Below are 25,088 nucleotides of genomic sequence, written 5' to 3'. Positions count from 1 at the left end.
CTGTTAAAGTGTGTTTCCTGGATGTAACAAAAGGATGGATACTGTTTTGGCATTCATTCTGCTAGTCTGTGTGTTTTTATTGAGGAATTGAGACCACTGATATTGAGCAATATCAATGGTCAATGACTGTTGATTCCTATTATTTTGTTGTTGTTGTTGTTGGTGGTGGTGGTGGTGGTGGTGTGTGTGTGTTCCCTTGATTTACTGGTAAGGTATCATTTATTTTTTGTTTTCTTGGGTGTGGTTAACTTCTTCAGGTTAGTATTATCCACCTAATACCTTCTGTAAGGCTATATTTTAGATAGATATTGGTTAAATTTGATTTTAGCATGCAATATTTTATTTTCTTCATCTATTGTGATTGAAAGTTTTGCAATGTATAGCATTCTGGAATGGCATCTATGGTCTCTTAGAATCTGCAGGACATCTGTCCAGGCCCTTCTGGCTTTTAGAGTCTCCATTGAGAAGCTGGGTGTAATTCTAAGAGTGCTGCCTTTATATGTTGTTTGCTCTTTTTCTCTTGCAGTTTTTAATATCTTTTTTGTTCTGTGTGCTTAATGTTTAGATTATTATATAGAGGGGGTTTTATTTTCTGGTCCAATTTATTTGGTGTTCCATATACTTGTATCATGATAGGCTTCTTCTTTAGGTTAGGGAAATTTTATTCTATGATTTTTTGAAAACATTTTCTGGATCTTTGATCTGGGTTTCTTTTCTTTCCACTATTCCTATTAATCTTAGATTTGGTCTTTTTATGGTGTCCCAGATTTCCTGATTTTTGTTGTGATTTAACATTTTCTTTGATCAAGGTATACATTTTTTCTATCCTGTCTTCAGTGCCTGAGAGTCTTGCTTCACTCTCTTGTATTCTGTTGGTGAAGCTTGCCTCTCAGGTTCCCATTCAAATTCCTAAATTTTTCATTTCCAGTTTCCTCTCAGTTTTGTTTTTTTTTTTTCTTCACTAATTTGGGTTGTCTTTATTGATTCTATTTCTACTTTCAGGTCTTGAACTTTTTAAGTAATATCTTTCCACTGTTTGTGCTTTCATATATTTCTTTAGGGGGTTAATTTATTTTTCTCTTTATGGATCTCTATCATCATATTCATCAAGGCTCCTGCTATGTTGCAATACTCAGGTCCTGCTGTGGTAGGGTTACTGGACTCTAGTGGATACATATTATCCTGGCTGTTATTGGTTGTGTTTGTTACGTTGGAGTCTAGGCACCTGTGTTTTGCAAGATTGTAATTCTAGGTACTGATGTAAGGTCTTTTCTTTGCTGGGTGGGTTCTTTCGTTTCTGTTGCCTTCTTTGGCTCTTAGAAGATTGTGGTAGCTGTGTACTGCCTGATAGGAAATTCTGGAATTCTGTGATGGTTTGAATAAGAATACTGCCCCCCCCCCATAGGCTCATCTATTTGAATGCTTAGTCACCAGGAGGTGAAACTTTTTTTAAAGGATTAGAAAGATTAGAATATGTGGACTTGTTGGAGGAAGTGTATTTCTGGGGGAGTGTTTCGAGGTTTTTAAAAGCCCATCCCAGACCAGTGTTCCTCTCTGTCTACAAATTAGGGATGTAGCTGTTAGCTACTGATCCAGAACCTGCCTGCTTGCTGCCATGATGATAATGGACTAATAGCCCTTTGAAACTGTAATCAAGCCCCCAGTTAAATGCTTTCTTTCAAATAAATTGCCTGGTTATGGTGTCTCTTCACAGCAATAGAACTGGGACTAAGACAGATCTTGAGAGGTGTGGCCGCTGAGGTTTCTAGGTAAAAAATGTGTTTCTAGGTATTGGGAGATGATACATAAGAATGACAATGGGCTCAGAACTGAGAGCATTGAGTGTTTCTGCAGGAGGGAGTCAATTAGAATGTCCACCAGGATCAGGTTAGTACCCTGGGAATGAGGGTAGAAAGTAAGGAGAAGCAGCAGTACATGGTCAGCTACAGAGCTGGGGATGAGACTGGCAGACTAGACTTAGAGGAATGGAGAGAGAGGTGAAGATTTGCACTTAGCTTACCTGCTTCACTGGCTGGAATCTCTTCCTATATGTTTTACCATATAATATTTTATTAATTCTTTGAAAATGTTATACAACATGTCTTGATCATATTTACCCTTTCCTCCTCCCCTACAATTCCTTCCATAATCTCCTCCTTCTCTTTATCCCCCCACACTTCATATTCTGTTCGTTCATATTTTGTTTTGTTTCTTAGAGGTGACTGTCTTGAAACAGATGGCCCAGGATATAAGTGCAACTATTGCTCCTTTTGAATATCTTGCCTTGCTGGTCTCTGTGGTTCTTAGGACTAAATAGGACTGCTGATTGCTTTTCTCTGGTGGAGCTCGTATAAGTGCTTCCTATACTATGAGAACTATTTCTCAGCGAGGAAGTTTCCAGGTCATCTCTAAATCACTTTCTCCAGTCCCACTTCTCATGGCTATCATGTTTGATGTCTATAATGGCCAGGCCAGACTGTAACAAGGCCATCATGTACTTAATGAGTCCGATTCATTCCAAAACTCTGCTAAAGCTGTTGTGGGGTTTTCAGCCAAGGTTCTGGCTATGACAAGGTCTTTGGAACTAGGCTCTGGACAGGTCAAGAGGATGACCAAGAGGACTACATCTTTGTCTCTACTAGCAGTTCAGTTGGTAGGCATTGCACTCAAGAGGTGTAGTTTGAGCTACCAGTACCCGTCATCTGTGCCTTCTTGTAAATCATCTAGTCCAATAACACTGTCTGCTCCCTCCCATTCCCTCTCTCCCCAGGTGGAAAAAACCTGGGTTTCCTGCATAGGAGGCAGTGTATAAACTGAGCTATGACTCCAGAGGCTCCCTCCCACCTCAGAGATAATTGTGGTGTGCGATCATTGTATTTTTAATATTTCCACTACTGGGCTTGGAGTTTTTGGAAGGAAACACCAGAAGTTAATTACATTCTGTTTTGACATATTTTTCTCCCCAAGTGAGCCAAGAGCCACATTATTTGCTTAAAAAGAAAATGAGGAAAGCAAAACCATACCAGAAAATATGAATTTTATGTTAAAAAATAATTTCCTTGCTACGAAGGAGATTAATGCATAAGAGTGGCTACACAAATGTTACTGGTGGGAAAGGGAAAGGTTCAATATGGTTTCTTCTGACAAAAAAAAGTAGAAAATAATGGCACTTTCGGGAAAGGGGTGTAGGAGTAACCTAGTTGGTAAAGAGCAGAGAATTTGAAATAGTACTGGTGACTTGAATTTTGAAACTGACTTGATGAATATGGGATTCCAGAGGCTATCTGATGGTGTTAAATTTCTCTTGATGCCAATATATCCTTTATGGAAACTTTTGGTGCCTGTGAGTCCAGACAGAGCCAAAAGCAGGTTTTGGGGGGATAGTGGCTTTTCTAGACTAGTAATGAAATGACAAAGGGCAAGGGGATTTAGTTTATTCACACAAGGGTCATTAAAATAATGACCCAGATCTTGTGCCATGACTCAGTGAGGGCGCCTGGCCAGAGCTGATCCTAGCAACCTGAGTTCAGTCCTCCGTTCCCAGGATCCACAAACTCCTCCGGGTTGTCCCCTGACTTCCATATGCACCTGCACACATACAAATACAAAATTTAAAATTAAAAAAGAGAAACCCAGAGTCTTTTAACTGAACAGGAAGATTTGAGACCAAAGTAAATAGTTCCGAAATAAAGAATATATATATATTATATATGTGTGTGTATATATACGTATGTATATATATATACTTATACATACACAAGAGGCTGGAAATGAGAGAATTGTGGACAGAAAGCAGCTACTGAGTCAGGTTTGACAAATGAGGAAGGTTTGGTGAAGAGAAGACAGATATTTACAGGTGTTCTCATTTCCCACTCTGAACACTTGCCCTTGGTGGAGAGAAGTCCATTCGCTTTCAATCTTTTAATCTTTCCAGGCCTTATCAAGGTAGGTGAGAGACAACTCTGCCTGCCCTGTTCTCCACCCAGCTGAAACCGAGGAAAACAACATTTGTTCAGTTCTCTTTTAAATTTTAATTTTAAGCTTAATCTGCCTCTTGGATTTCCTGTTACCTTTTCATCTGCCATTTGGCACACGTCTCTATGTGTTCTTTTAAACACCCATTTCTTGGGAAAATTCACCATTTTGCCACTCTGGTTCTGCAAATATCCTTGTATACATGTGGATTAAACTGTAGCATCAACCCCTAAGGGCTGGAACTTTAGGATAACTGGCACTGGAAATTAATCATAGTGCAAGTGAGTAAATTGAATGCTTGTAAAATGTGCACAACAGAACACTTAGAATTTCACAAAGGCTACTTGATCGTACCCATCAAATTTCTTGCATGAATCCAGCAATGTCTCCCTGCCTCCACCAACATAAGGTGCAGGCGGTACCTTTTATCTTCACTGAGTGCTCTATTCAGAACTCCACAACACCCACTGCGGGGCCAAGGAGTGTAGATCATGACGAGTCATCATTTGCCTAGGACCAGGATGGCAAGGCAGAGGATACAAAACAAACTAACCACCAACAATAAAACAGTGGTGTTCTCTCGGTAGGGTTCACGTCCAGGACCGTCCCTCGCCTGAAGTCAGTTGGTTAACGAAGACTTAACTTCGTTTTGAAGGAGTTTGGGAGAGGTGGAATAAGGCTCCGTGCACCCCTGAGAGTGTCCCCGGCCTGTGGCAGCCTAGTCCAAATCTGGCTAGGCAGTGAGCGAACCCGGGAGGCTAAGAGGGCGGGGAGAAGTTGCGGGAACTCTGGACAGGGCGGGCAGCTGCTGAACCGGCCAATGAGTGCTCTCTAGAGGTTGAGCCCAACAGAGCAAGCCGGCACCACCGCCTCCCAAGTTTCCTTTAGTGGACGCACTGCTTGGCCGCTCTGCTCCACCCAGTGCAGAGACCCGAAGAGGCAGGAGCTGCAGTTTGCAGGCAGAGGGGACAGCCACCAGGCGCCTGCTCTGCCCTGGGCGAAGCTGGGGGGAGGGGGGCTCGGTGAACTATGAAGGGCCGGCGGCGGCGGCGCCGAGAGTACTGCAAGTTCACGCTGCTCTTGGTGCTCTACACGCTTCTGCTACTGCTCATCCCCTCTGTACTGGACAGTGGCAGCGAGCAGGACAAGGGCGTCAGGAACTGCCCCGGCCTGCAGCGCAGCTTGGGCGTATGGAGCCTGGAGGCGGCGGCGGCTGGAGAGCGTGAGCAGAACGCGGAGGTGCGATCCCGGGCCGAAGGAGATGTGGGTCTATACCATGGGTCCCCAGGCAACCTTAGCGCCGTCGGGGAGGCGGTGGCCCAGGAGAAGCAACACATCTATGTTCATGCCACCTGGCGTACTGGCTCGTCCTTTCTGGGCGAACTCTTCAACCAGCACCCGGACGTTTTCTACTTGTATGAGCCTATGTGGCATCTGTGGCAGGCGCTGTATCCGGGCGACGCCGAGAGCCTACAAGGCGCGCTAAGAGACATGCTGCGCTCCCTCTTCCGCTGTGACTTCTCTGTGCTGCGGCTCTACGCGCAGCCCGGGGACCCTGCAGCGCGAGCACCGGACTCAGCCAACCTCACCACGACCATGCTCTTCCGCTGGCGCACCAACAAGGTCATCTGCTCGCCGCCGCTGTGTCCTGCCGCGCCCCTCGCTCGCGCCGAGGTGGGCCTCGTCGAGGACAAAGCCTGTGAAAGCAGTTGCCCGCCCGTCCCGCTCCGCGCCCTGGAGGCCGAGTGCCGCAAGTACCCGGTGGTGGTCATTAAGGACGTGCGGCTGCTCGACCTGGGCGTGTTGGTGCCCCTGCTACGTGACCCGGGCCTCAACCTGAAGGTGGTGCAACTCTTCCGTGACCCGCGGGCAGTGCACAATTCACGTCTCAAGTCTAGGCACGGGCTGCTGCGCGAGAGCATCCAGGTGCTGCGCACGCGCCAGAGGGGCGACCGCTTCCACCGGGTGCTTCTGGCGCACGGCGTGGGTGCACGTCCCGGAGCCCAGGCTCGTGCGCTGCCCTCCGCTCCGCGAGCCGATTTCTTCCTAACCAGCGCACTCGAGGTGATCTGCGAGGCCTGGCTGCGTGACCTGCTATTCGCACGCGGTGCGCCCACTTGGCTCAGACGTCGCTACCTGAAGCTGCGCTACGAGGACCTGGTGTGGCAGCCCCAAGCTCAGCTGCGCCGCCTGCTGCGCTTCTCCGGGCTGCGGACGCTGGCCACGCTCGATGCCTTTGCATTCAACATGACGAGGGGTTCGGCTTATGGCACGGATCGGCCCTTTCACTTGTCTGCCCGGGACGCCCGAGAGGCTGTGTACGCCTGGCGCGAGCGGCTGAGCCAAGAGCAGGTGCGCCAGGTGGAAGCCGCCTGCGCCCCCGCCATGCGACTGCTGGCCTACCCTCGCAGCAGAGACGAGGGCGGCGTGGATAGCGCCAGGGAAGGGGAGACATCCCTGGAGACCAAGGCCAACTGGGCCACGTAACATTCTGATCCCAAACCCTGCCCCAGGGCTGATCCAGGTAAGGTGGCTCTGGACAGGGCAGATTGGAAGGAATAGTGTTGGGAGAAACAACTAGAGTGGGGAAAGGGGAGTTAGAGGGTTGCTGTCAGAACACATCCTGCTTCAATGGGTTCACTTGCTTAGCCACCTCCCTTCTCAGAGGAGGACCTAGAGATGAGAGATGTGTAAATGTAGCTCAAGCAGCATCCAGTGCTCTCTGCTCTCCCATACCCGCTTATGAGGCGTCAGAGGTCCAAAGGCAGTAGAGAAGCCTAAACCATCCTAATGCAACTTAAGACTGGGAATTAACTGACTGGAAGAGTGGAGCATAGGATTTAGAGAACCCTTTTGAGACTGATGGTTCTGAAACTGATGGCTGTTTGGCCTGTGGGGCAGCCTTTTGCCATGGTGTCTGCTGCCAGAGGGGGAAACCAAAACCAAAAACAAGGTGTCACGGAAAAGTGTGGATTCTTCCCCTACTTATTCTTAATTTTTCTGCCTGATATTTCGCCTCTCTTCTCCTCAGGCTCCAGAGCTCTCTTCCTGAGTACTCAGCACACAAGCACTTTCAGGCAACTCTTGTGACAATTTATGCACATTTGTGTGACTCCAGCCTATTTTAAACAAGTAAAACTGACATTATTTTCCCTGGCTTGTGGATGCCCTTCTCCCTTCCTGTCTCTCTTCTCCTTTCCCCTCTCTCTAGAGGGTTTGTTTGCAGGATATCTGACCATATCCCGTTTGTATCAGGTCACAAAAGCTCCTTGGTCAACTTCCTCTAGTGCTCTAAGAAGGCTGGGCTGGGTTTTCCCCCAGCTCCCTTGCACCGTTTTGATAGGTGGGCTCTTGGGTGGGCAGTTAACAATTTGTCAAGTAAACCTCTTTTGTTGTTGTTGTTGTTGTTGTTGTTGTTGTTGTTGTTGTTCATTCCCTGTACATTGGTTTGCTAAAATGGCTTCAAACAGGCTCTGTATGTGTCCAGTGTTGGGTTAGCAGATGCTGTGTAACATTGGGCCAAGGGAAAGCTTGTTCTGCATGATGCTCACCATAGTAATTTAGTCAGTGGCATGGGAATGCATTTCCCCAAACACTGTGAATTGCCTTCTGTACAGTGCAGACCAGGGGAGGAAGAAAAGGGATGGAGGCCAGAAGTGACTTAAGTTTCCATTTATTCTTTTATAGTGCAATTCAGTATTCCCCTAGGATGGGATGGAGGGACAAAGGTTGAAGATGTTAATGAAGATGGATTTTTCTTTTTGGTTAATAGACCTAGGGTTCAGGAAGTGGTTTCAGGAAACTGACTAACTGAATTTGTTTCTCCCAGTAATTAAATCAGTTTCTATAATTGCTAGGAAGTATGTGCTCTTTCCTGATTTCTACAGTGAAGGACGGTAAGGCACAGGGAGACTTTTCATATTTTTTTCTTAAAATTAGATTATTTATTTTACATCCTGGTTGCAGTTTCCCTTCCCTCTTCTCCCATTCTCTCCCCCCACCTCCCTTCCAATCCTCCCCTAATCGAAGATGCCTCTGTTTCTGTTTAAAAGGGGCAGGCCTCCTAAGGATTGCAACAAAGCATGGCATTTTAAGTTGCAGTAAGGCTAAGCGCCTCCTCTTGTATTAAAGCTGAAGACTAGGTTCCCAAAAGCCAGACAAAGCATTAGACTCCACATCTTTTTTTTTGTTTGTTTGTTTTTGACTCCCACATCGTAACAAAACCATCCTATCATCTGTATTTACAGACGGACTATAATGGATCCTAACCCATGTTCCCAGACTTTAGGAAACTCCTCCTGTGGGCAAAAGCTGAAGCGTTCTGTGGTTTTAAGACATGAAAAGCTCCTAAAAACCTTTTTCCACCTCCTCCCCCAATGTTTTTTTGACACACTGAATGATGTCTGGGGCCGGGAATTAGAAATGAGGGTAGGGCCCAAAGACTTTGTCCTCTCGGGAGTGCAAGTCTGTGTGGGTGACAGTGACTGTGGGAGGAGATGCTGCTGCTGCTATTTGGAAGGTTGATGGTGCTTCTCTGCTGGACTGCAGGCACATCTGGGTAGAAGTTTTAGGCTCTTGTAGACTTTGGTGACTGAGCTCCTTTTCCTACATTGGACACTTATATCAATGTGTGAATTTATTAAAATGCTTGTATTCCTGGCTCCTAGGATGGTAATCTGATAAAACAGTCTTTCTCAGAACCCACTACTTACTAGACCTACTACTCACTGGCTAGAGCTAACTCACATGGTCTGGCCTAGGCCAATAATTAGCATAAAAGAATGGAAGTCTCTTGAGTGGCTCTTATCAGCACTTCTCAGTCCTGGGTGAAAATTACAGTTGACTTCTTCGGTGAGTATGTTTCTAAAACCTTTTGATAATACTGCACCTTATATGTACCATGATCTTCCTTATTCATGCATACCTATGAGAAAATTTAATCTATAAATTAGGCACATTAAAATATTAACAGCAATAATAAAATGGAATGATTATAATAATTAATTATAATAAAAGTTCTATCAGTGTATTGTTTCTGGACTGTCATTGAGACAGATGATGTATACACTGTGGATCAGTGTGAATATTCTAGATAAAGGATGGTTTGCATCTCAGATAGAACAGAGCAGGACTGCATGACAGTTCATCCTGATACTCAGAGCAGTGTAGTAAAGCTTATAAATGATTTCTGCAATTTTCTATTTCTATATCTTGACTGTGGTTGGCAGTAGGTAACTGGACTCTGAGAAAGGAAAACCATATGGGCAGGAGAGAGCCATTACTATATATTCAGCCGAGGAACTTTTAGGAAAATGCCCATGCCTGGGACCCCACCTCTGAGATGTTTGTGAGGTAGATCTTGGTGTTGCAGATAGAACCCATAGTCCAGCGTATGTTATAAGCAGGTGCTCTATCATTGAGCTTCACTCCAGACACAGGAAATCTGATCCATTCAGTTTATGGTGGAGTCTCCAGACCCAAGCATTGGGGTTTCCAAAGCTCCCAAGGCAACTACTATACAGCCAAACCGCAAACCACTTGGCTTGGACCAAAGATTCATTTCCTGGGCCAGGCCACTGGCATGAGGCCAAGATCAGAATGAGAACTCAAGGGCTCTTAATAAGCAGCAAATTCTGCCACAGTGTTTTATGTGAAAGAACTTAAAAATACAAAGTTTTTTGCAGATAAAGGTGTTATTATGGGAAGGGAAATTCTACACGGGGCTTTTTAGTACCTGCACATCTTCAGATGTTTGGTTGTCTTTAGATTCACATCTGAGTCCATCATTGCAGAAACACTATCTACTCCTGTTCTGTTCCAATTGCTGTGCTGTCCTGTCCTTTCAGTATATCCCCCTTTGCCCTCTATCCTTGGTAGGATACAAGAAATTGCAGCAATGAAACTCCATAATCTAAAGCAAGTTGGGGAAGGAAGCAGTTTATTTGGCTTATACTTTAGCATTTCTGTTTATCACTGAAGGAAGTCAGAACAGAAACTCAAACAGGACATGTCCTGGGGGCAGGAGTTGGTATAGAAGCCATGGAGGGGTGCTGCTTACTGTTTTGCTCTATATGGTTTGTTACTATGAGGTTTGCTCAGCCTGTTTCTTTATAGAACCCAAGACCACCACCCCAGGGATGGTACCACCCACAATGAAGTGGACCCTCCCCCATCAATCACTAATTAAGAAAATGCCTTACAGACAGAAGCATTTTTCTCAATTGAGGTTAACTTCCTTTCAGATAACTCTAGCTTGTATCAAGTTGGCATAAACTAGCCAGCACACAAGACTCCATACTGCCCCTATATGTGTGCATCTATGTGTGCATGTATGTGTCTGTGCATACATACACATACTGATGATAGACCCAGAGCCTTAAGCATGCCGAACATACATTCTACCACAAGGCCCTAAATTTTTAGGTCTTTGTTCTTGATAAGATATATGCTGCCATTGAAAGAAGCTAGAGACAGAGACAGGTGTCCTGTAGTTTAAGTCCTAACAATTAGGAAACTTTCCCAGGAAATCATTCTAAACAAAAGAAATGACCAGCCACCACCATTTTGGAACTCGTTACATTTAAATCAGTGAACTGAACCCCAAAGTTCTATGCAAGATTATGTATTAATTATCACTGAAATGTCTACACTTGGTTTAAACCCAGACTACTGAATAACAGGCATTTAAAAACACTGCTTCTATATAGAATCTTTATTGGTCCTTTCAGTAGCAAATTAAGCTGTGTATTGTGTTTGAGCCGAAGGCCATTAAGATGATGGTTTGAGATGGTAATGATGGTGTGTATATTTGTGTGAATATGCAAGCACATAGATAGGTTATGATTGTGTGTTCATACCAATAATAGGTAGATATAAATCACAGGGCTTCAGTAGCACACAGTTTTCTAAAATGTACCCATGTCCAAATCATTACTATCCCTTGTAAGTGAGATTTGTGCTTATTTTTGATTCAGACATTCTCTGAGTTCCTTCTGGGACTATCTTCTTTGGCAAGATCCCTCAGCTGATGGTGGGTTTGGTGTTTGTTTAAGAAATGGTAATACTCTTCAAGTCTGGTGAGTGAGAACTGGGAGAAAACTTTTCCTGAAAAGTGATGTGTAAGCCCAAAGTACCAACAGTCATTTATTGACTTATATGAAGTCAGTTTTGACATTAGGACACAGGAACCCAGGCTTTGGGACCTGGGTCCTAGGTTGGTACTTTCTTAAGTATAAGAAGTCATTAACTGAGGATGTGGCTCAGTCATCAAGCAATGAAAAACAGCAAACAAACAAATAAGCGAAAACCAAACCTAGAACAATTTAAATGTCCTACCTACAGTGTGGCATCAGGAACTAGGTGAATATGTGATAATACATTTCTACAATAAAATATAATATAGTCACAGAAAAACAAAAAACATAGAAAAATCACCAAAACAATAAATGTAGTGGGAAAGTACAGGACAATAAATATAGTTTAGTCTTACTTATGTATTAAGATGCCAATATATTTTATTTAAATTTGCATAAAACATAACAAGAAGTATATTAGTCGATTCTAGAATGGAGACTGGTGGGATTTCATACTCGTTTTCTTACCGCATGCTTCCATGATTTCTATACGTGTGACAGATACTAGTTTAATAAAACTAGTTTTTAAAAATAGTGTGAGCTTGTTTAATCACCCCGAAATACGGAGCTGAGATGAGGAGAAACATATGTTTAGCAGGGAACACAGTGCACAGAATAGGCACTTAATGAGCATCCTTTGGGAATCTTCATTCTACACCCCTCCCCATGTGCTGGGAATGGAACCCAGGGCCTTGCCCAAAGCTAGGCAAACTCCCAGCTCCTTGCATTCCTATCATTCTCTAAAAGTTTGCTTTTAGTTTTGGCTGAGGTTTTCTCTCATGAATACAAATTCAATATAAATAATTGGAAGTGATTCTTTCTAAAAACATAAGCAGCTTATTTAGAATTCTTTAAATATGCCTCTTCTTAGCCTGCTCCCAGCAGGAGCAGTCCAGAGGGAATGAAACTAAAGACACTCTCTGACCTTGAGATGTGTGTCTGACTTTCTGGTCCAATGTGGTGGCTCCCAAGTAAAGCTCAGTCTCTCACGTCTTCTGGCTTCCCATCCTCTTGGTTCCGAATGGAACTGAAGGAACTAACCCTAACTGAATACAGTGTCTCTGCTTAAGTGCAGTATAGAGTAAGATTCGTAGAGACTAACAGTTCTGGCCAAAGTTCAAGAACACTGGGAAGTGGAGGATTGTTTGGAAGCTGAACAGGAAGCCGTTTTAGTTGGAAAAAAGTTGCAGAGCTCAGTGATGTTTCCATGAGAATTAGAACCCTTCAGCTCTGCTCCCTTCCCCTTTCATGGACAGCTGATATTTCTGCAGCTGGCCTTCCTCATGATAAAGACCATGCTGCTAGAGGCTGAGAATAAATTAGAATGCTAGCCAGTGGTAAATATTTTGAAGTGCAGAGGGTAGAGGCTAGGAAAGAGAACCTGAGCACTCGTTGCATGCTGGGTCAACAGATCTCCCACGAGATGAACAGGACAGTCACTTCTGCCTAGAATCACATCCCAAAATAGGCATGGAGGTGACATATTTTTACTTATAGATTTGAAGCCTTTTCTGTGAAGTATTACCTTACAGCTGGGGTGTCAAGGTACTAGAACAGCAATCTGATGGAAGCGCTTTCTTAATTGAAGTTCTTTCTTCCCAGACTCTAGCTTGTGTGAAGTTAACAGAAAAAAACTAACCAGAACATTAGGTGATAATAAATGTTTTCCGAAAACAGTAGGTTTTAGATATAGAAAAACTAATCGGAATGTGTTTGGCTAAGAAATCCAAAAGCTTTATTCAGTTTTGACCACTAGTGCCATTTGTTCATTTAATCATCAATCTAGATGACTATATGCGCAATGGAAATTGTATTACAGGCCAAATTTTATAGACAAAGTTAAATATTACCCATTAAAATTGGTTCTGCAAATACTATCAAATGTAGCAGGAATGTCACAGGTACGAGTAATTTTTTAATAGAATTTTTTCTACTGTTAAGGCAGTGCTATTTGTGAGGGAAAACTTCAACCCAATGGGAAAACAGAAAAACTTAGCATTTAGATAAAATCTAATCAGATTGGATGCCAAAATCTGCCAGTCCCAAAGCATAGCATTTGCCTCAAAGGAAACTTTTGGAGCTAAATATATGTGATCATGGTACCAGAACATAGATTCAGGCTTACCACAAGTACTAGTATGATAGCAGTTTTATGAAGTTTTTATGGTAACAGAACCACAAGAACAAAATATAAATGAAAGCACTTTCAAGATCCATTGATGGAAATATTGAGTAGGTAAGTTACAGCAAAGGAGAGAAATCTGCTATAGGTCGCAAATGCTCTCTGATAACATTCTTAGCATCTGAGTTGCTGGAAGCTAAAGGTCTCTTTGTCCATCCTAAAACACTGTTACCTAATGATCACACTACGGATTAACATTCAAACACCAGTGAATGGCTATTAAGGAAAGTAAAGATAGCAAGGTAATTTGCCTCTGGCTGTATAAATTTCTGGCTCTCCACAACACAAGTTGTTCTGATCAGTTAAGCAGCCTTACAGAGCATGTAGCACACAAGTGCTGCTTTTTTCCCTGGCAACTTTAGTTCACACTGGTGTGGAAACCAAATGGCTCCCTGAATAGGTCTAAACTCTGGTCACTTCCCAGACTTATGCCCTCAGCCTTCTCATCCTTAGTGGTGGCTGGTGAACATCTGAGTACATATTATAAAATATTTGCTCGATTCCTTTACTTCAGTTGAGAGAGCAATTTGTTCAAGAAAAAGCAACCACCATGCCAATAGAAATAATTTCTGAAAACTCTTAAACAAAAGGAAAACACTGTCAAACAGGCAAGCTCAGCTGTTTCTCACTTGTATTGTTTTTGATGTTTTTTAGTTTTAGTTATAAAACTGATGCATATTGGTTGAAGATTTGACTCAGTGGTAGAGTATTTGCTTAGCATATGTGAGGCTCTGAGTTCAGAACCCAGCAAACAAAAATACATAAAACCTAAGGATTGGTGACTGAAGGAAGAGATGGCTCCTGCAGAGGATCCAGGTTCAGTTCCTAACACACAAACCAGGCAGCTTGAATCCACTATAACTCTAGTTCACATGTGTGATACACATAAACTCATGTAGGCATGTACACATACATTAAAAAAATTTAAACCATAATTATATGTAACAATGTCAGTTTTATTACTACTCATTTGGTGTGCATTCATTTGTTCTCAAGTAAGGTTAGAAATTTGGGGAATTTTTAGTTGTGGGTGTTAGGAATTTTTCCTAACATGAGCTCTCTGCCGATGCAAAATCCCAATCAAGCCAAATCAAAACAAGCCAAATTAAAAAATATCCAGGTTTAATGGGATTCCTGCACTCTCGGGTGGCCCCGAAGGGGAACCTGGAGGCCGTGAACGTGACCACCAGGAGGAAGGAAAAGGGACCACATGTTCCTCTTTTGGGAGTGCACTTAAGTACCCTGTGGGAGTGGTCTGACCCCCCCCCCAGGACCTGGCATGCTGGGATTTGAAGTCCAGACCAATACAGCTTCTCAGGCCTGGGGGCTAGGATAGATGCGAGGGGCTGGGGTCTATGCTCCCAAGTTAACATTCCAGACTTTTTAGATATAGGGATAACAGGAAATCAAAGTGATAATTATAGGCTATCTAGGGAAAAGGGGCATTGACTAAAGTCTGGCTACTTCCTGCGGGTATAGGGCAATGTGGAGAAGGGGAGAGGTAGGTGTTGGTGGGTCCACGCTCAGCAAGAGGTGTGGCTGGAAAAGCATCCCATGAACTGTCATCCCGGAGGCATGACATCTGTTCCTTGGGGAAGATGAGAAGGCATATGTCTAGGAAGAAAATATTGTTATTACCAAAGATGAGTGTGCCAGGATGAGGAACAGGCAGGCCCTTCTTTGTGGCATCCTGGAAAACCGGAGAGTGGAAGGTCCTGTCTGCTGGACAGACCAAGTGTCCTGAGAAGGTGCTCGCTTGAGCCTGGAGAGATGGTACCAGCATGGGTGTCCCAAGAGCTTGGCAGCTGAGGGGATGGTGAGGATTACCATGTAAGGTCCTGTCCATCGAGGTTCAAGAGACTTAGGATTTAACTGTTTGAGGAGTACTCTGTCCCCTGGGGAGAATGGGGCAGGTTTAGGGGCACTAGGGTCCACTGGTGGGGGTACAGGTAGACAACTGTCAGCGTGTGAATGGAGAAGGGACCTTAAAAGGGAGAGGTAGAGTAGGTACCACCCTGCCAGTGGAGGAGTTTGGACTGGAAGGTGATGGTTAAGGAGAAAAGGCCTAGCATAAATCAGCTCAAAGGGGCTCAGGCCCATAGGGGAATGTGGGGGTGGCCCTGAGGCGAGTAAGGGCAATGGGGAGAAGGGGGGCCAAATCTTAGTGCATAGGGAAATTAGCCATTTGGGACAGATGGTATCAGACAGTCTCAATTTAAAAAGATTTTGTAAGAGGCGTCCCAGGGGAGACAGTGGATCTGGCTTTGAACTGCAAGTGCCCATTTTAAAGTCTGTACCCAACCAAGTGGTCTAAGTCTATTCCAGCATGTCCTCTAAAGTAGCTCTTAGGCCTAACGGGGCCATGGAAATTGAATGCTAGGCGTCCCTAAAGCAAACAAAGTCCATCTCAGCCAAGCCTGGTCTTTCCGGTCTGGCCGCTCCTGGAATCAAACTCTTGGCGTGAGCTCACGGCTTTAACAAGAGTCCAATAATTGACAAAAATAAGTACAAATGGGTTCCCCCCAAACCCTATAGGATAGGCAAGAAAAAGGGACTCACCAAGAGTCACCAAGATGCAGCAGTTAGCGTGGTGTGGAGAGTGCAGATTTTGGACTAGGGGGCTTTTGACACTTGGCCTAGGGCCACAAGGAAAGGGCCGCCCTACCCAGTGGGGCCTCCAGATGTTAGGACCTAGCATGCTGGGATTTGGAGTCCAGACCAATACAACTCTCAGGCCTGGGGGCTAGGATAGATACAAGGGACTGGGGTCTATGCTCCCAACTTAACAGCAGAGATTATAATAAGATTGAAAAATGTTATTATTTCATTCTACTCCATTGGAGGAGATATAATGGGCATTTAATTTTGGCCTTGGTCAATCCCAGGACTTGAGTGGTCAAGCAATTGAAGTTTAACTCTTAATTCCTCCCATGATGCCTAGATAGCAGGGATAGACAGACCAAGATCTTCTCAGCCATTCTCTGGGGCTACCCTAGGTCCCTCTTTTCCCCCACCCTCCACATACACTCCCTAGGTAATGGTTTTCTGCTTTGATTTCTGACTCAACCCATTTTTTGACCTCAAAGTTGTTTCAAATTAAATAAGTCTGAGACCATGGAGAACTAGTGCAGACATTAACCAGCAGTCTTTTGTCACTGTCACTTTTCAGACTGAGAGTCTAGATGAAAGTCTACATTTATGTTGCTTGATGTCCATTTCTGGGAGCTCTCTCTCTCTCTCTTACCCCCCCCCCCCGTGTGTGTGTGTGTGTGTGTGTGTGTGTGTGTGTGTGTGTGTGTGTGTATGTTTCTATCAACAAACTAACCATTTCTAATTATACTTTGTTTCAGAGTCAGGCTGAAGATATGCTGACGCCCCCACATTGTTGGCATTTTGAGAATTATCTTATCATTGCCTCTAAGCAAGTCCCTTACAACAAAACAATTTAATGGCTCTATTGTCAACATTATCAGTCATTTCCTTTTTCCTTGGCTCAGTATTTCACTGATTTGAAGTGCAAGCAGGAAGATTAAGAAAGCTTAACCTGGGCTATCAGATAAGCCTCAGCTGTTAGTGCCGTTCAGTATGGTTCTCAATGGAGTAGTTAAGGGAAGCCTCCACCAGGACTCCTGTCCATTGAAATGGAGACTACCACACTTGCCAACCCATTTGCTCTGGAAGTGGTCCTGGAGGAAGGCTGTGACAATAAGCTGGGAAGTAGTAACATAGCCCTGAGGATGGAACTTGCTGAATACCCGGAAATCTCTGCTCTCAGTCCAAGTGTTAAGTGCCAGCTCTCACTTTGAGCATCTGTTAAATAGCTTTAGGTGGCCAGTCTCCATGGTTCCTCACCTGGCATGAGTAGGTGAAGAGGAGCAGGAAAAGACACATCAGTCTTCAGCACAGAACCCATACTCTGCAGGCAAGACCAGAAAATTTGAAAGGAAGAAAGGCAGGCCAAAACTTAGAAGTGGGACATCTTTGGGGGCGGCGAGATCTACTTGGCATGACTGGCTCCTTACTGGCCCTGAAAGAGACAGAAGACCACAGAGAAAGATGGAGCACCAAATTCAGTTGGTTAAGCCTTCTGTTCTAAAACTTTAAAAATAGCAGGAAGTTGATTCTTACCCCTCCCCTTCCTAGCTTCAAAGGTTGGAAATATATGGTTAAAACACTAAGCCTGCCTTCCTGAGTTATTCTGCTACAGCAGGAGAACTTCAGCAAGGCCAAAAGCCTGCAATCCAGGCCACGCAACTGCAGCATACCCAGAAGGCAGTTTCTTCTTGATGGCACTAAGGCTATGAGTAGGCCAGCTCATTGGAGTTGGATTGATTTTAAAAGAAAAAAATCTATTTTAGAAAGTGAAACCAAATTTGTGATTTTATTGAATATTCAATATTGAATATGTCAATGCCATGGATTAAAACCAACCCTTGAACATGTACTTCTCAAAACAATAACATATAGAAACCTCTTTGATTTTTTTTGCACTAGTTGCTCTGTCTTTTATTAATGGTTTGTATGCTGTTATCATTCAAACTAGATTTCTAATAATTTAAACCTATGTACAACCAGAGGGTCTATAATAATTTCAGACAGTATGCCAAATGTTTTCATGCTCCCCAGATTCTAGGTCAAGACATTTATGAGCTTAACATTGAATTTTTTATTGTTTCCCATGTGCTGGCTGGAAAACAGGAGAAGGTGAGCTGCTGGGGTCAGTGTAGATTGTTGATCAGTAGTGTTTACTTTAGAAGTATACACCAAATTTAATCTTTCACTGCTCTGTAGGAACATAGCCCCATTATAGTTTTACATTGGAGTGTAGGAGCTAGAGAGATGGTCCAGTGGTTAAGAGCACTAGCTCTTCTTTTAGAGTGCCCAGGTTTATTCCCAGAACCCATATGGCAGTTTACAACTGTCCATAATTCCAGCCCCAGCAGATCTGACGTGTCTTCTGGCTTACATATGTAATACATGTTACAAACACAGTGTACATGCAAGCAAAAATACCTATACATATAAAATAAAAATTAAAAGCATTGGAGTATGGAGCTAACTAAATTCTTAATATCTATATCTAAGGTATATTAGGTGTAATAGATTTTGGGGAACATCACACCAAGCAACTTTTCAGGTAGATTTTCAAAATGTTAAAGATGTACTTTCTATGCTAACTAAAAACATTCTTTTAAAAAGCAGTAAGTTGTATGTGGTAGCACATGCCTGTAATCCCAGTGTTTGGGAAGAAGGAGAAGCTAGAGTTCTGGGTTATCCTTGGCTCCATAGCTAATTTGAGGCCAGCTTGGTGTTATGGTAAAAGTAAAGTGGCACCATTCCCTGAGTGGCTTCAGTGGGCAGCAGATCCCGGGACCACAGTGGCCTACGAAGGCAGCCAGTCCCAGACAGGGAGCTGTGTAGCAAGTGAGAGCCAGAGACCTATGAGGCACACCATGCAGAGAAAGTGGGTATTCATTTAGTGGGTTATGGAGGGGAAAGGGAAAGGGGGAAGGGGAGAAGGGAGAAGAGCAGAGAGAAAGAGAAATATACACACACAGAGTGGGAAAGGGGAGAAGTGAGGAGAAAGGAGAGAGGCAGAAGCTGCTTTTTCAGTAGAGATACAGAAAAGGAAAGGAGTCAGACTGGAAGCAGAAGAAAGATCTGCTTGCCTCAGCAGATGGGAGAGGCAGTGGGCGGGGTTTGTCTCCTAAAGGTACAGTGTAGCGAGCTGCGTGGTGTCACACCTGATGGAGATGTATAATCAACTCCTGAGATGGCTAAGGCCTGACCTATGCTATGATCATGCAATGATTATCAGCTGCCTGCATATGTGTGAACCTATGGGCAGTGCCCACCTGGCAGTTCGGAGTTGGCAGCCCATGCCTACTTAAGGGCTGGGAGAGGTTTGCCCAGAGAGAGAGAGAAAAAGAGGAGAAGAAGATAGATTGCTGTGAATAAAGTCCTGAAAACTGCTGCAAGAAGAGCTCTGGGTGTTGCGTTTTTCCTTGCTGGTCGAGGATGGATGTGACAAGTGGTGGCCCGTATGGGGACAAGCGTATGGGGAACCTCCAAACCTCTCTCCGTGGAGCCCAGAACTTGCTGCAGTCAGGGGGTGCACTGGTAAGATTGAGGAATTGCAATAAATGCAGGTTTTATGCTCTCACCTGTAGAAAAGGTAGAGCGGGAAAGCAGAGCCACGACCAAAGTGGATGGTTTAAAGTGAGGGCCATGACAAAAGTGGACTGTTTAAAGTAAAATTAAAAGAAAGAATGGAAGTTTAGAATGGGCGCTTCAACATCACACCTGATTTTTCTGGCTCTTAACGAGCTGTTATGGAGCGCTTTGGAGAGGTTTTTGGCTAAATGTGACACAATTGCACCTTGGTTTGCTGTCTCTGGCAATCTTAATGTGTCATCCTGGGACAAGCTTGGTAGAGATCTGGATTTTGCCACTGAACAAGGTATGCTAAGGAAGGGAGTTATATTCATGTGATTTGAATTACCGAGACCGCCTGAGTTTGCAGTGGTGTGTGAGCAGCTGCGGCTCCAAGGCCAGGGAGCTCCAGGCGGCTCCAAGGCCAAGCAGCTGAGGGTCTGCTAAGCTGCAAACACCCGGGACCTGCCTCAGGGCATAGAAGGGCAGCACGTGATAAGACCTGCTGGCCTGAACCTCTGTCCCAGCCTGGGGCAACCAGCCAGGACTAGTTGGGGCGGGCTGCTCAGCCACACCTCCACCTTCCAGCTTGGTGGGGAGGTAGTCTCCACCTCTCCCCTGTCGCTGTGAACCGAGTCCAAGCCTGACTGGAAAATGGCAGTGAGAATGCCACGTCCCTACTCAGCAGGAAGTAGCCAGAGAGATTGACAATGCCCAAATTCCCTAAAACATGGTTTAAGCAGGGCCCTTTCAGAGCAGAAGCAGGATCAGCTAAACTGCTAGGGAAGCCAAAGAGGTGCACGAGGGAGAAGGTGTCTTCCATGCACTCAGCTAACAGGAATAAATGAGCCACGGGGGTATGGCAGCTGGGGTATGTTATTTAGGGGACTGCTGAAGGAGCAGTGGTTTCTGACTGCTCCTGGGGTCATGGCAAAGCCACTCCTAAAAGTCAAACCCCCAGGAATGACAGGAGCAGGCAGAGGAAAGCCAGGGAGGGGAAAGCAAGATTGCCTCCCCTTCCTCTCCTCTGTGCTGGCCCCTCTGCTACCAGTTCTGACTGCCCTTGCTGCTGCCGCAAGCACAGCTGCGGCTGTAGACATGACACAGATAGATGTCCTCTGGCAATTGGCTCAGCTTGGCTGTGAATGGAAGTATCTGGGGCTGTGTGTGATACGAAAAATTTAAAGAATTGTCTAGATATCTTTTAGGTAATTGGTCTGGTGAATTCGAAAAACAACTGGAAAAGTTGCGGGTGACGATGGTGACTGCAAATTCCACACGCATGGATACCAGCCTGGCAGAAGAACTATCTTCCTGGATCACTCCATGGATCATCTGAAGGAGTGGGTAGGAGTAGGAGCCCTAACAGGCTTAATGGTGCTTGCCTCCCTGGTATGCCTGTGGTGCATTTGTCACATAAGGGTTTCACAGCATCGCAATGCAGTTATGATCATTCAGGCCTTCATGGTCATTGAAGCAGGACAGTCCCCTCAAGTTTGGTTATCTATATTTGAGCACAGGATGCGAGGCTTGTACACTGCACTTGAGGTAAGCATACATCAACCTCAAGAAGAGCAAGTCTGATTGCATGTGGGTTGGTGTCTAACTCCCACCTCTGTAAAAAGGCACCAGACAGGTCTAGTGTTCTCTGAGTGGATGACACCTGGACAGACACTAGTACATGTTTCATTTTTAACAGATCAGACCTCTACTCTTACCTGTTGTTTTACAAAACAAAAGGGGGAACTGTAGCTAGCAGCGTGGTGTCACACCTGATGGAGATGTATAATCAACTCCTGAGATGGCTTAGGCCTGACCTATGCTATGATCACGCAATGATTATCAGCTGCCTGCATATGTGTGAACCTATGGGCAGTGCCCACCTGGCAGTTCAGGGTTGGCAGCCCATGCCTACTTAAGGGCTGGGAGAGGTTTGCCCAGAGAGAGAGAGAAAGAGAAGGAGAAGGAGATAGATTGCTGTGAATAAAGTCCTGAAAACTGCTGCAAGAAGAGCTCTGGGTGTTGTGTTTTTCCTTGCTGGTCGAGGGTGGACGTGACAGGACAGGACAGACCATTACATTTCTCTTTTTTATTATATAAAAAAAGCAGGAGGTTAGGCACAACAGGTTAAAGGCACTGGGGCAGCGGGTCCTCAAGACTACTTCCTGCTTATCTGTGGGCATCATCTTGCAGAGGGGGGGAACCTAAGAAAGCTGGGTGCCGGCCACATCCTGGCATATCTGGTATCTTTGCTCTTGTCTGGTGTTTGTGTTATGGAAATGTCTGATGTCTCTTACACCTGTTTCAGGTATTGGCAGAAACAGAGGACAACATTAAGTTTAGGAAAAAAATTTAAGGTGGATCCTTCAATTTGGCTCCCTGGAACTCACAAGAATTCTTTGGGTTTGTGAAAATATAAGTTTTAGACATATGCATTGGATATTTAGACATATGCAATAGGATATTTATGTCAGAATGACTGTGACAGATATTTTTGCACAATGAAAGGTATTATTAAGACTATGGAAAGCAGCGTGAAAGAGAAATTTGATTAACTTGTATTTGTCCTCACACCTTTATAACATGCAGGTACAGACCTTAATAACTTGTATTTGTGTTTTACTGAAATTTGGTGAGGTTGTCCTTTTAAACTGACAAAACCTCTCAGCTGTCAAATTGCATCAGAGATCTTTGAGAAGGATGAAATTTTACTTGAGTCATTGATTAAAAACAACAGAGAACTTACTTGGTTGGCACCTAGAGCTACTCCTCAGGGTCTTCATGGCCACTAAAGGTCATAGTTGCCTTTTGCTGTTTAGTGCAGGACCTGCCAGGCTCCGGAAGATCCTGAGAGCTAAGACATCTGTAGGAAGACAAGCCTACCTTGACCTGAGCAGCTAGGCTGTCAATTCCAGCAATTCTGTCCACTGTCTGGAGATCTTCAGTTTAGATGAAAGGCAGTTTTCCCCAGTGGTCAGTGCTTGGCAATTGAAGCAAATTGCAGATGGACATTGTTCTGTACCCATTTGTCTTCTGACTTCTTTGAAGGAAGCAGAGTGCTGCTGTTAGGAGCCAACCTGTCTCTTTTTGTTATGGAAAGTCTTTTAATAATTAAATACTTAAATGTCATATTCCCCAGTTCTCTGAGCAGTTGAGGGCTGTTTACTGGGTATATGTGAGTTATAACTATTATTCTTTTAAAGCGGGTGTGTGTGTAGACAAACACAGGACAGACAAAACACGCACGGAAGGAGAAGACAAAGACACGCGGCTCCCACGTGGGTGCACTTTAATGGGGGGGCACGATAAGGGACAGGTGTGCAAGATACACAAGGGTAAAGGGCAAGAGAGCGAGACCTCGTGGAAGCTCGCTTTTTAACGAGAAGCACAAGGGTATCTGGGAGAAATGTCCTGCACCTGTGCGAGCCCGCCTTGCAGGTGTCTGTAATCCAGGAGGAATCTGGGAGCTGTAGTTTCCAAAAGGAACAACAACTACAGTATAGAATCTGCCTGGAGAGCTGAGTCTGAGCTTGACTGTACTGGCTGTCAACAGGTTAAGCAGAGTTGGATTAAGAGACTTAAAAGTACATACCAATTTAAGACATGAGACTTATTGCTTTGTAGTCTGGAATGAGATACAATGAACAGACAATTATAACATTTAACAGTAAACATAGGCGTATTTAAGTTACATAAACACACACACACACACAGAGTGAACAGGAATTTGGCCCTACCAAAGTCATTCACTGCACAAAACACACTTGTAACAGAGTCAGCACCGGGAACCAGGCAGGGAATACCTCAGTAAAGATGACAGGACTTGGTCACCTGACCTGGGTATCAGTTAAGATGGCAGTGAAGTAACCTGACCTCAGTTAAGATGACAGTAAGATCTCCTAACCTCAGTCAAAATGGCGGCAGTCACATGTTGGATGGAAAAGTTTTTTTTTTTTTTAAACCGTGGGAAATTTAAACATAACAACAAGAGAGACCTAGAGGCACGATCTGCCCTGTTGCTGAGCTGCCACACAACAAGCCATGGCAGGGAACGAAGGCTGGAATTGAAAACAGTTGCCTCAAGGATCCAACTAATCTTGTCGTTTCTGTGGGATCAGCAGTAGTGGTGGCAGGGATAGTTTGAGGAAAAGCAGAGCCGGTGGCACACCATTAGAGCATTTACAGGTGGGTGGCTGATAGTTTGAGGGTTTATACCATAGCTGAAAACATGGAAACAGTGAACAAACACCACAGGGCCTATAGAAGGATGTCTCCTCTATTTTGGTGTGGGGGGGGGGAGGGAGTAAAGCCTGACTGCCTCCAGTCTGGGTGACTTGGAAACCAGAGGAGAGAGGCTGCTCTGAGTGGTCTCTCACAGCAGGGACCACTGATAAGTAGTCCAAAAGAAAAAGGAAAATCTGAGGGACCCTGGGCTCGAAGGCAACCACAGTGCTCAGCATGCGCAGTGCTAGCACGGGTGGACTAACCCTGGGTTGCCCAATCACATTTTTAGCTATGGGAAGCAACCAGAGATGACTGTTAGTGGTGGGCTCAACCATAGCAGTGAAGGCTGTGGTTGGCTGACTGGAAGGGGGAAACTCACCACTGAAGCTGCTGGTGTGTGTAGAGGTCAGCATTCAGGCAGATAGAACACAGAGCTGTTGTAAAGAAACCTGGTTCCTGAGCCCAGGGTTTCATGTTTCCTCAGCCAGCCCACCTGTGGGCAGGAGGAAAGGTGGAAAGAGCCTGGCTGAGTCACAAGGACCAATGTTATAGTAAAAGTAAAATGCTGCAGGTCCCTGAGTGGCAGCAGTGGGCAGCAGGCCATGAGACCATGGCAGGCCACGAAGGCAGCCCATCCCAGGCAGGGAGCCAGCCATATGACAGGTGAGAGACAGAGACCTATTAGGCACACCATGCAGAGAAAGTGGTTATTTATTTAGTGGGTTATGGAGGGGAAAGGGAAAGGGGCAGAGAGAGAGGCAGAGAGAGAGGGGGAAGGGGAGAAGGGAGAGAGGCAGAAGCTGTCTCTTTGGGAGAGAGATGGAAAAGGAAAGGACTCAGGCTGGAAGCAGAAGGAAGATCTGCTTGCCTCAGTGGATGGGGGAGGAAGTGGGCAGGGCTTGTTTCTTGAAGGGACAAGACAGACCATTACACTTGGTATATATGAGAACCTGTCTCAAAAATAACTAAGCAAAAAGTTATAAAACATTTGGACATAAAAATGTTTAATAAAAGGATGCAAATATTGTATGGTCCAGGGGTTCAGCTGAGAGTACTTAACATAAGTGGTTGTTAGGAAATGAGATCTGACTTGGCAACATTTAATACTTGGTTAGTCATTGACAAGACTGTGTTCTTGCCAAGCTAATTTCTGGGTCCTTAAAGTAATCCAAGTGACATGTTGAACACACCACACAAAGAAACAGTGGTAAGAAAATTTTTCTTGACTTTCCTCTTTGAATGATTATAGAGTCACAGGAAGTTGCACAAAAAATATACTCAGGTACAGTGTACCCTTCACCTATTTTCCCCCAAGGGGATGTCTTACAACAAATAGATTAACATCAATACTAGGATATTATTGGTGTAATCTAAAGACTTAACATTCTACTTTCAAGTTTTGATGTACATTTGTTTTATAT

At 44.6% G+C, this 25,088-nt stretch overlaps 1 protein-coding gene across 1 annotated transcript in view; it reads left to right on the top strand.

Annotated features, from left to right (window-relative positions):
* The first annotated feature begins 4,870 nt into the window (after positions 1-4,870).
* Chst7 (carbohydrate sulfotransferase 7) overlaps positions 4,871-25,088 on the top strand; it is a 32,760-nt gene continuing 12,542 nt past the window's right edge. Inside the window, exon 1 of the mRNA XM_050160922.1 lies at positions 4,871-6,499. Coding sequence (XP_050016879.1) covers positions 5,005-6,462 — 1,458 coding nt within the window. The 5' untranslated portion in view covers positions 4,871-5,004 and the 3' untranslated portion in view covers positions 6,463-6,499. The remainder of the gene's footprint in view (positions 6,500-25,088) is intronic.

The sequence above is a fragment of the Alexandromys fortis genome, unplaced genomic scaffold (assembly GCF_014885135.2).
Source record: "Alexandromys fortis isolate MF-2015 unplaced genomic scaffold, M_Fortis_MF-2015_v1.1 scaffold_83, whole genome shotgun sequence".
NCBI classification, from domain to species: Eukaryota; Metazoa; Chordata; class Mammalia; order Rodentia; family Cricetidae; genus Alexandromys; species Alexandromys fortis.
The sequence above is the reverse complement of the archived record's forward strand: the minus strand, read 5'-3'. Positions and strand labels throughout refer to the sequence as shown.